This window comes from Yamadazyma tenuis, chromosome 1 (assembly GCF_029203305.1).
Source record: "Yamadazyma tenuis chromosome 1, complete sequence".
NCBI lineage: Eukaryota > Fungi > Ascomycota > Pichiomycetes > Serinales > Debaryomycetaceae > Yamadazyma > Yamadazyma tenuis.
This window is the reverse complement of record NC_089461.1, coordinates 1,524,424-1,535,770: the sequence shown is the minus strand read 5'-3', so window position 1 is coordinate 1,535,770 and position 11,347 is coordinate 1,524,424. Positions and strand designations below refer to the sequence as shown.

Below are 11,347 nucleotides of genomic sequence, written 5' to 3'. Positions count from 1 at the left end.
CAAAAGGTATATACTTAATACCATAATAGTAATAGTAGCTCTACTCAATGATCGCAGAATCTACGATGCAGGCGTCGAAAAATTGCATCTCATCCGACTCAAAGGTTGTGGTGATACAAGATTTCACATCAAGAGACACGAAGATATGATTCTTTTGATCGATTCTTATGACTCATTCACTAACAATCTTGTGTGCTTGATTGAAGGGGCCACAAACAAAGATGTGGTGGTTCTTCATAATGATACCGTTTCTCCACCAGATTATCATGTGTTTCTCGCAAAATACATCAATATCATAGAGTACATTGTCATAGGTCCGGGACCTGGGCTGCCATCTAACCCTTCTGATGTAGGAATTATTGACTGGCTATTTGACTATTTCAAGCAGAATCCTGCCAATTGTGTGCCAATTTTGGGAATATGCCTCGGCTTCCAGTGCCTTTGCTATAAATTTGGAAACGAGGTAGAAAAGCTACAAAACGTTAAACACGGCCAGATCTACAACGTTCGTTCCTTACATGAGTCAGAGAAGTTATACGACGGTTTTTACGGAAAGTTATTACCCAGTGTCCGATACCACTCATTGTTTGTGGATATCAATAAGATGAACTCGGAAATTGTGGCTTTAGCAGTGTGCGATGAGATTGAAGATGGACAAACCACCCAGATTCTAATGGGTGCAAAACACTATAAATTGCCCTTCTATGGCGTTCAGTATCATCCAGAGTCCATTTGCAGTGAAGAAGGAGCTAATTTGATTAAAAGCTTTGATTCTATAGCTGTGGAGTACAATGTCCAAAACAGGCACAGTGAGTTGAACTTCACCCAGGAGACTTCGTTATTGGTGGATCACCTTCGAGGACAAATCAACAAAAAGGCTTTAGTGGAAGGAAGGTACCAAAGTTGTGAATCAAATGTGTTTGTTTCGGCAATAGAGCTTAATTTTAGCGAACATCAAGTAACTCCCATTGACATTTGCGACACGTTGGTGCACGAAACTGGCGAAACTGACTTTATCTTGTTGAATTCGGCCTCCACACCCGGAGAATGGTCTATTATAGGATTACCAGAGGCCGGAAAGTCTGAAATTATCACCCATTCAGTCGATAATCCTCAGAATGTGAAGGTACAAATGTTCAAATCAGAAGATTATGAAACAATCTCCCTTGAGCCTTCTAAGCTGGTTTGGGCTTTTGTGGCACAAAGGTTCGCTGACAACTACATTTCTAGAGAGGTAATTGTTAACAAGCTTCCCTTTTCGCATGAACGAACTTTCCCGTTTTTGGGCGGTTACCTTGGAGTATTTTCGTATGAAGAAGGCTGTCATGTAATTATTGAAAAGACTGGAAAGATATGCAAAGACGAAACTCCAGATTTGAAACTTGCATTTGTGGAAAGATTTCTTTTACTTGATCATTTGACCAGCAAGTGGTTCTTGATGTGCGTGAGTTCTAAGAGTGATCACTCAAACTGGTGCAGTTCCTTTGCAAATAAGCTCCAGGAGCTTTACCACAAAAGAGATCTTAAAGCACAGCTTGGATTGGATATCAAAGATTTGCTTTCCGAGGATCAGGAAGTCCACTTTGACCTTCCTTCTGAGGAAGTCTACAAAAGACAATTTGAACTTTGTCAAGAATATTTACACTCTGGGGATAGTTATGAGTTGTGTCTCACGACTCCACTGAAAATCCACCTACCCAGTACCATCAAATCATGGGACATCTACAAAATCCTTTCAAGTAAGAACCCATCGCCATTCTCCTGTTTTATGGATTTCGACGATGTAGTATTAATTTCCTCATCTCCTGAAAGATTCTTGAGCTGGAAAGAGGAGGATTCCCAAAAAACAATTGAACTTAGACCAATAAAAGGAACTGTCAAAAACACCCCTGAAATGACTCTTGAAGGTGCTACCAAGCTTTTGAAAACCCCGAAAGAAATGGGCGAGAACCTTATGATAGTCGATTTAATTAGACACGATCTTCACCAGTTTACCAAGAACATCGAGGTCACCCAGTTGATGAAGGTAGAAGAGTACAAAACTGTATATCAGTTGGTTAGTGTAATCAAAGGACACCTTGAAACTGATGACTTTCACGGCATTGATATTCTCCATTCATCTCTACCTCCAGGGTCCATGACGGGAGCCCCAAAGAAGAGATCGATTGAACTTCTTCAAAACATCGAAGAGCTCCAGCTGACGGGCATCAAAGGAGGCAGAAGAGGTATATATAGTGGTGTTGTTGGATACTGGTCCGTCACCGATGACTCTGACTGGTCTGTGGTTATTAGATCTATTTTCCATTACAAAGATGATAAAGAAAATACTGAGTCCCACAAATTGTGGCGTATTGGTGCCGGGGGTGCCATCACTGTTCTCAGTAACTGTAATGATGAATGGGAAGAAATGCGGTTAAAGCTTACCAGTGCTTTACAGGCGTTTATTTGATCTATTATTTGTATATAGTTAAGTATGCCGTATTTTGCAACCACTGCACAATAAATACGTCGCACACGAACATTTTGATTTTTTTCACTTTTCGCACAGTCGTCGACAAAATTAAATACCTAACCACAAGCTGAGCTCATAAGTGACTTACTCACAATGTCATTTTTTGGATTTGACCCTAATGCTCCTCCGCAAGGACGAGCCAACCAGTCTGATTCTCAAGCTTTTGATTTCGAGAGTACTTACGATGGATTAGGTGAACAATTAGATGATGCTAAGGACGCCTTCAACGACGAAACTTTTGGTGCGTCGGGTGAAATTGGAAAAGACTTTAGGTTTGGCACTAATGCCAATGCTGCTGTTCAAAAACCTCCTACTCTTCCTCGTGATGTTAGCTATGCTCAAGCCGCCAACACCACCAACGACGATGAATTTATGTCTGAGCTTTGGGGATCCTCGAATCCTGCCAAAAAAGAGCAACAAGCAGCTCCCCAACAAGCCCCAGCCCCTGAGAAAAGGATCTTGTCTTTGGAAGAAATCGAAGCCCAGTTGACTGCCATTGACCACAATCAGCGTCAACTTCCTCAGCATCAGCCTCAGATGCAACAGTTTCCTCAGCAACCTTTTGGAATGCCAGGAATGATGCCTCCTCCACCTCAATTTGGAATGATGCCTCCAAACGGATTCATTCCAGGACCTCCTGTTTATGGTGGCCAGTACTCTGGTATTCCTCAGCAAATGCCTCCTCAGTTTTTTAGTCAACAAATACCTAACATGAACCAGGCTCAACAACCTCCAATGTTGGGAGTGCCTCCTCAAGATGTTCGTCAGGGTATTTCCCAGGGTATTCCTCAGGGTGTTCCTCAGGGTATTCCTCAGGGTGTTCCTCAGGGTATTCCTCAGGGTGTTCCTCAGGGTGTTACTCCCCAACCTTTTCACGCTCCTCAGGCTGCTTCGGAACCAGTTGAACCCACACCAAGTGCTCCTCAAGCTGTTTCTATGTCTGAGATTATTGCTTCTTCCCCAAATGATGAACTCCCAGTTCATGCCCCTAGGAAGCAGACCAAACCGGTTAATTTATCTCAGTTCCCTGTGTTGGGATCGAAAGAGGCTCCATTGTCAGGGGGACGTCTTCAAAGTCAAAGACAAGCGTTTGAATCCAGACAAAGCCACGAAAGACAACCTTTCGAAAGGCAAAGGCATGATTTTAGACAAGGCTATGAAAGGCATCCTTACGAAAATAGAGAAGTTCACGAACAAATTGCTTTGACTCCTGAACAACAAGCTAAGGCCGCTAAAAGACAGGAAAAAGTATCAAGAATCATGAGATATTCTGGTATCATGAACCCTAAAGACAAGGATTTTGTAACCAGGTTCCAGTTGTCTCAAATTGTCACTGAGGATCCGTACAATGAAGATTTTTATGCCCAGGTTTTCAAGGTTATTCACCCAAACCCAAACCAGGTGTCACAAGAACAAGAACAACAAAATAATTCGATTGCTCAAGCTTACTTGGACCAAAGTGGTCACAGATTAGGTGGACGTCACAAGAGAGCCGATGTGGCATTACAAAGAATGCAACAACAAGTTCAAAGAGCTGTGACTGTCGCTAAGGAAAGACCAAAGTTGACTCAATATGCCAGAGAAGGTGCTTTAGGTAAGATTTCTATTGGATCTGGTAAAAAGCCTAGACAACAATTGGAACTCTTTAGCAAAGCTGTTCAGATGGAAATTGAGAAGCAAGAAGAAGAAGGTAAAGGTGATTCTGGTGCTAAGAAGACAACCATAAGAAGAGCCGCTGTCCCTGTGGCTTCCAATTCGAATGAGGTGAAGCTGTACACCAAAAAGGATATCATGAGCATATTGGAAAACATAATAACCAACTTGATGACAATTGAAAGTGAGTCAAGATTATCCAGTGGTGTTGACACCACCCCACTTTGGGAGTCATTGAGAATTTTGGAACAGCCATCCCCCAAAGTGAATGATGAATCCGAAGTCAACCCATTCATTCAATGTTTGAACCATGAAAAAGCTTTAAAGATTGTATCCCGTTTATTCAAGTTTTTGTCAAGAGAACAAATATTGACCATTGCAACGTTGATCATGTCAAACTTAGAAAACTTGAATGTAGTGAAAGCGGGATCTTATACCAAATACGAAGATAACAAGATCCCTCCAAAGACGGCTAGATTAATTGAAACACATTCTTTAACTTTTACAAAGGCGTTCATGACTGCGGTACAGGATTTTAAGTTCAATGAGATCATTGGTTTATTGGTTATTTTGATTGAGCACAACAATGTTTCATACATTTCAACCACTAAGGTTGGCTTGTCAATCTTTACAACATTATTATCAAGAGCTGAATTGATCAGAGGTGAAGGTTCTATATCGGCTACCGACTTATCTGAATGGTCGTCTTGTTACGATGAATTATTCACATCGTTAGAATCCAGAATCGCTTCAATCTTCCCTCCACAACAAGAAACTGAAGATATCAATGAAAGTTATGTCTGGCAATTTTTGGCCACTTTGGCTTTGGGTGGAAAGTTGAATCACCAGAGAATTATTGTGGATGAGGTGAGAGACCAGATTTTCTCGGTTATGAACAGAGCCAAGGCATTAGACAGCTCGGATGTCAACAACTTCTACAAGAAGCAAAACATCTTGAACAACTTGAACATGTTTTTGGTTGTAATGGGATTAGTTGCGGATGAGAATGAGATCAAAGAGTTACAATCTTGATGTGTGTAATTGTTGTAAAGTGATAATAAATAAAAGGCTTTGAAAATTCTAACGGTTGCGAAAACCATGAAAAAGTTTAATTCAATTAACAAGCAAGAAAACTAATTTCTGAAAAAAGGATAATAAACTCTTCAATAAACAGTAAAATAAATTTTTTAATACTTTTTTGGAGACAGAATAGTAGTTGGTCGTGTTAGGGTATATAGAGCTTAAAATACTTTACGTCAGGTATATATTAATATATTACAAGTTCATGAATTCTATTTACTTGGGATCAATATTAAACTCCATTGAGTCAGGAGTTGTGATGGCAGTGGAAATAGAAGTGTTGTTGGTAATTGAGTCATTGGTAGTATTTGTGTGTCTGCTCATGGCAGAAGAAAGGGTGGTGGATCCGCTTACTTCTCTTCTTTCTAATTTCGAAATAAAGTTTGGAGTTAAACCGAATGAAGGATATCCTTCATATTGTTCGTGTGACAATACGCTGTCATTGTCAAGTTCATCTTGGTCGCCAGAGTCTTCACAGAAACTCAGCATTGCAGTGAAATAAGCAGATGAACGCGAGGAAGCTATTGAGGAACGTGGGACATTAGAATTAATAAGCTGCAAACCTTCTAAAGCAACACTGGCACGAGAGCTTCCCGGTCTTAATGTTTCTAATGTATCCTCTGCAAATGTAGGCATATAATGTATTCCATCAGACATGCTTGGACTTGCCACTTTGAATTTGTGGAACGGTTTTAAATTAAATTCGTGATTATCTTGATTAGCAGCAAGCTGTCCATTATTCTCGTGGATATTATTTGATAAATCGAAAGGAGGAAGAAGATGATCTCTATTTCTTTTCAAGGGATAATAGTTATTGGGCTTGGGTTCACTTGTAACAGTGATATTAAGAGGAATAAATTGCTTTCTTATCTTCTTTGAATCGTCGACTGATGAAGGTGAAAGCGCGGCTTTGGGAGATGAATTGAACCTTCCAAACTTTGGAGTTCCTGGGAATGATGGAGAGTTTTCCCTCAGCTGAGGAGACACGAAGTAGGCGTTCAACTTACGTTCCCGAAGCAACAACTCCTTCAAATGGTCGATTTCCTCTTGTTTTTTGTGAACCATGAGAACATGAGTTTCAATCAAAGACAACATTTCGCTTCTGTAGACCTCATCTTTAGAAGTCATTGAAGGTGGGCTAGGGGGAGTGTAATAATTTCTAGAGTTGATTCCTGCATCATCCGGAGAATCAACCTTGGAAAAGTCGACCTTCGGTATATTCAAAGGCTTCAGAAGCTCTTTTATTTTGGAGTCCATATCTTCGATATCATCATTAATGGGGATTGTTTTTGCAGAATCTCCAATGTTTTCATCTCCATAATGATGTGACTGCACTGAACGCACAGGGCTGACAATCTTGACATTGGAGCTTGTCATGTAATTCTTTATCACCTGATAATTCACATCTTTAATGGTCTCAAACTCAGTATATGATTTATCATTATCGTTCAGCTCATCCGTAGACCTGTTCACCGAGTTCCTTCTGGAGGTGCTGTGGCTGATATCATCGTCATCATCAAACGACACGGTTGTTGAGATCTGGTTGAGGTTAGAGTCTGATCGCATAAGCCGGGGCGACGCCACTCGCACCGAGGCGAGGGACTTCACCTGGGGCGAGGACAGATCTTGTGCTTGTAGTATATGAGATTTCTCAGCTCGTGATAGAAGGTTAACCTTATTAGCAGAAATTTTTTTATAGCGGATTGGAATATCAAACGGTACGTCTACAGGGGACCCTTCTTCACGGTTGAGTTTAGTATTCAACAACGGCTCTTCCCCTACATGAGGCAATTGTATGTTAATGGAAGACAAGTCCTGTAAGATATTGGAGGTGAGCGAATGAGAAGATTTGACTGGGGATATCACAGGAGACACCGATGCTTTAGCGCTTGAGCGGTGGTAGTGGTTGAGGAGACTATCACCTTCCAGGGTGTCAGCTAATTTGTTGGTTGGGTGTGAGTGGTCAAACAGAAATTGTTTATCGTGCATAGCAATCAGCATCTCATCCAAAGGCGGTGAAACTCCTTGTAGTAAGTTGGAAGCCGAATTTTCAGAGTGGATGTCTACCACACGGATGTTTCTACTGGAAGATGATATGTGTAGGTATTTGGAAAGGAAACGCTGACTTTTAGACTTTTTAGGACATTCATTGACGGAGGATTCCGAAGGTGCACGAGGAGCCACAAGTTGGGGCGAAGGTTGGACAAGCTTGGAAAGGATGCTATGTGGTGGTGGAACTGGAGCTGATACAGCTGGCGGAAGTTCCAGCTTCAGTTTATGCTTCCTGTGGAAAAGGGTACCTAAGGCCATGAAGGTGAAGAACGGGAAGGGAAGGGGAGTGAAGATAAAAGAAGGGAAAATATAGGGTGAAGTTGATAGGTGATTGAAAACATAAATAAGCCGGGTGGCAGGTATTTAATAACAAAGGCAAAGGGTGATGAGAAACAACTAACGAAACTTGGGGAACGAAGAGGGCTAATTTCATTTGTAGGCAGCGAGCACAAGTTATGCATCAATGGGATGCACTGAAACGGACTTTAACACAATACGTGTATACACACCCATAGAGTTCATTCTCTGTAAGGGGAAGAGTAAGAGAGATGCATTTTCGGTAAACAATAACAGCTGCACGATTAAAAAAACACCAAATGCATGAATATTTATTATCTGGCTGAATACGGAAATCATGCTAGCCTAAGGCAGCCGAAGACCTTAGGTTTTTTCCACTGAAAGGCAGATGCCCCAGCCGAGTGCAGCCTAGAAACCTTAACATTCAATGGGGGGTGTGACTAAGGAGATATTGTTCTAGGCCCACGCTTGTACCTCAAGTATTTGGTGTGGGTTGACGATAAATTAGCATGATTGCGATAATATTAACGTTTGCTGCCTAGCTGATTTAAGGTTAAACGTACGCGTTGGAGGGCAACAAGTACACAAGCCAATTACAAAAATTATTTAGGTAAGGTCGTGAGCTGGTTGCGCATGGGAGATCGGTATACGGGTTTATTCCAGTTGCTTTGGTCATACCATTGGCCTACAGTAATATTGTAAAGACATGCAAAGTTATGTCCCCAGGTTCATCTTGATCTTTGTTGGGGAAGATCTAACAATAACTAGTGGGAGGGGAATGGGTGGGAGAATTACTCAGTTGAGATGGTGAGAGTGGGAGCTTAAGTTTTTTGTGTGCGTGTTGATCCCCGTTGAGTTTTGTTGGTGATCTTGTGGCTTGTTGTGTTTGCGCAAATCGCGATTGTCAAGTCGCGGCTTGAGTCTAAGTATAATGTCGGTGTCGCGACCATCGGTTGAATGTCGGTACACTTTTTATGTCGTGGTGTCGATGCCTACCCGCGACATCTATCTTACGCAGCCGCTCAACCACCAAGGTGCGCTTCAACTGCAAATTTCCCATATACACCTGGCACTCCCCAAAACCTTATAGTTCTTCATTTTCTTTCATAAGTGATCTTCTTCACTTTCTCCCACTGTTCAAGCATGATTGTCAACCCTGATACTCCCTCTCATGGCTTGGCCAATGTGGGCTCTGTCAATCTTACCCTCAACCACAATGAGCACAAGCCTAATAAGTCTTTGGCAGCTTTGTCGGGATCCATCTCAAACGTCCACGGATACGTCCACGGACATATCCACAAACACGGAGACCACACACACATCCATGGCCACATCCACTCTCATGATATGGAAACCCACGGTCATGAGAACGAAACTCCGACTCCAAAACCCGCTTTCACTTCATATTCTCAGCAAGAGGCCCCTGATTCCAACTCTACCTCTCCCGACATCGATGATCCGGATGATTGTCCACTTGATGAGCTCCCATTGTGTGAGGTGCTATGTACAGAGTTGGATGACTGTTATTATGTCAACTGTGGTGACGCCACTCCGGTAGATCCTAAATCTACAGCAGAATACACCCAGTCACCCGTGTCTCCGACCTTCGGCCAGGAACACGTGCACGACCATTTTCATGACCATGATCACAACCTTAACCAGATTGGTGCCGAGTCCTACAATGGACCCAACTCGCATAATAACAATCTTTGTTTCAAGAACAATAATCGAACTGTGTTTGACCGGATTTTTGACGAGTTCAACAAGGACGCCAACAATGGAGAACCACAGATCAGCCCCAGAAATATTCATTATCCGCTTGAGGTACACCCGGAAGACAACACCCACAAAGCGTATTTCCATACGAATGTCGCCCAGCAGAACTTGATCGATGAGTTTGGCGACTATGACTTCCACTTCCATTTTGACAACTCTCAAGAGTTGAACAATCCTGATTCGTCATCATCATTACTAGCACCCGGTTCCACCAGTGGGAATCGTATTGAAGAGCTTCTGGATTTAGTTTCATGTAAATGGGACAACTGCTCGACGAACCTCAATAATGACCGACTCGTTGACCATATATTCAACAACCACCTTCGGGGTCAACAATTCTCTCAAGATACCTTATACAACAACAAGAATGATGTATTCAATTGTGAATGGCTCAACTGCAATGGTTTATTCAATGACAAGAACTCGTTCTTGAACCACTTGAATATGCACAAGAATCGACCATTGACCAACTCTTCCGACAAAATGACCAATTCCATACTCACACCGGAGTCTGTTACCGCTATCGAGACTACTTCTCCATTCAATCTGAATATCAACAATGTTCAAATTTCCAACCTCGAAATCAAGCGGCAAGAACCTTCATTAAGTAACTTTACCTGTTGCTGGGAAACTGGCAACGACGGAAGTGTCCCTACCAAGTGTAAAAAGTCGTTTGAATCTGCTGGTGAGCTACAGGAGCATCTATTAACCGAACATATTGGGTCTGGCAGGTCATCTTATGAATGTAAATGGATAGGCTGTGATCGTCACAATGGAAAAATGTTCCCCCAAAGACAGAAGCTACTAAGACACATCCATATACATACAAACTATAAGCCTTGGAAGTGTAAGGTTTGTAGTGCGTGTTTTGCAGTCGAATCGATGCTTGTACAACATTCAAGAATCCACTCGGGCGAGAAACCCTTTATGTGCTCCTTTTGCAGCAAGCGGTTTGCTACGTCTTCAAGTCTTTCGATCCATAACAGAGTCCATACTGGTGAAAAACCTCTTAAGTGCAAGTTTCCTGGATGCAACAAGAAGTTCAGCGAGTCTTCCAATTTGACCAAGCACATGAGAACCCATATCAAGCAATTCCACTGTGAACTATGTAATATCACCTTTGACAAGAAAATAAGGTATATGAAACACATGTCCACCCACAATGGAGCAGCCAACAAACTACGTCGCTCCAGTGATGACTTCCAATCCATAATAGAAGAGTTTAGTTAGTATAAATTTATAGAGGTTCTTTTTGCAATCGTGTAGTGCAACAGAAAATAGTGATATTCATGATTAGGTAGGCTGCCGACGGGGTGTACTTAGCGAAAGAGGCAAGTTTAATTAAATACTTGAAAAAACAACTACTGAAAGCACTCACAGCCCATATGACTGCATTTGACAATCCGTTATTTGTAGTTCCACAACTTATCAATGATCTAACACTTGATACTTCGTGAAAAGTACCGGTTCAAATTTTCGCACTTGTGAAAAAATTTACTTCACTCACAAACTAAGATGAAGCCTTCTCCAACAGTGTTGAGGACCATAAAACCGCGTCTGCCAAGCGTACCTGAGCCCGTTTTCCAGATCCCATCATTATCATTGATTTCCTTTGCCGATTTGCCCAATAATGGGTTTGGAAACGGTAACTACTTTATATCCAAGACTAAGTTCGGCCACTGGCCCATCTACAAGAAAGTGCAAAACACCAAAATAACCACCGAAATCAAGCGGATCCAAGGTGATGTGTTGCAATTCAAGAAGGATTTGGTCAGTTTGACCCGTTTAAACCCAAAATTTGTTACGGTCAACCAAACGGCTGGATACGTCAACGTTAAAGGTGATGAAGTGGAGCGCTTGAGACTGGTGTTTGACAAGCACATAAACTAAAGGAGTAATGACACATGTAAATAGAATGATTCTTACATATAATATACTTATATTAACATTATTATACAAAAGAAGGAGATGTAAGTT

At 41.8% G+C, this 11,347-nt stretch overlaps 5 protein-coding genes across 5 annotated transcripts; 4 read left to right on the top strand and 1 right to left on the bottom strand. All coding sequences in view use genetic code 12, as the record gives it.

Moving 5' to 3' along the window:
* Positions 1-145: 145 nt before the first annotated feature.
* ABZ1 (para-aminobenzoate synthase, (PABA)) lies at positions 146-2,449 on the top strand (the record flags this gene model as incomplete). The annotated part of the gene is made up of 1 exon (XM_006688139.2): positions 146-2,449. One exon carries the CDS (start codon positions 146-148, stop codon positions 2,447-2,449), a length of 2,304 nt encoding a protein of 767 aa, XP_006688202.1.
* Positions 2,450-2,605: 156 nt separating this feature from the next.
* Positions 2,606-5,197, top strand: PAT1 (DNA topoisomerase 2-associated protein pat1; the record flags this gene model as incomplete). The annotated part of the gene is made up of 1 exon (XM_066157508.1): positions 2,606-5,197. The coding sequence occupies one exon, from the start codon at positions 2,606-2,608 to the stop codon at positions 5,195-5,197; it is 2,592 nt and encodes an 863-aa protein (XP_066013605.1).
* A 264-nt stretch (positions 5,198-5,461) lies between these two features.
* On the bottom strand, positions 5,462-7,555 carry PSN45_000737 (uncharacterized protein; the record flags this gene model as incomplete). The annotated part of the gene is made up of 1 exon (XM_006688136.1): positions 5,462-7,555. The coding sequence occupies one exon, from the start codon at positions 7,553-7,555 to the stop codon at positions 5,462-5,464; it is 2,094 nt and encodes a 697-aa protein (XP_006688199.1).
* A 1,182-nt stretch (positions 7,556-8,737) lies between these two features.
* Positions 8,738-10,600, top strand: SUR1 (zinc-finger protein; the record flags this gene model as incomplete). Its single annotated transcript, XM_006688135.1, has 1 exon — positions 8,738-10,600. One exon carries the CDS (start codon positions 8,738-8,740, stop codon positions 10,598-10,600), a length of 1,863 nt encoding a protein of 620 aa, XP_006688198.1.
* Positions 10,601-10,885: 285 nt separating this feature from the next.
* On the top strand, positions 10,886-11,260 carry IMG2 (mitochondrial 54S ribosomal protein mL49; the record flags this gene model as incomplete). The annotated part of the gene is made up of 1 exon (XM_006688134.1): positions 10,886-11,260. The coding sequence occupies one exon, from the start codon at positions 10,886-10,888 to the stop codon at positions 11,258-11,260; it is 375 nt and encodes a 124-aa protein (XP_006688197.1).
* Between the last annotated feature and the right edge of the window lie 87 nt (positions 11,261-11,347).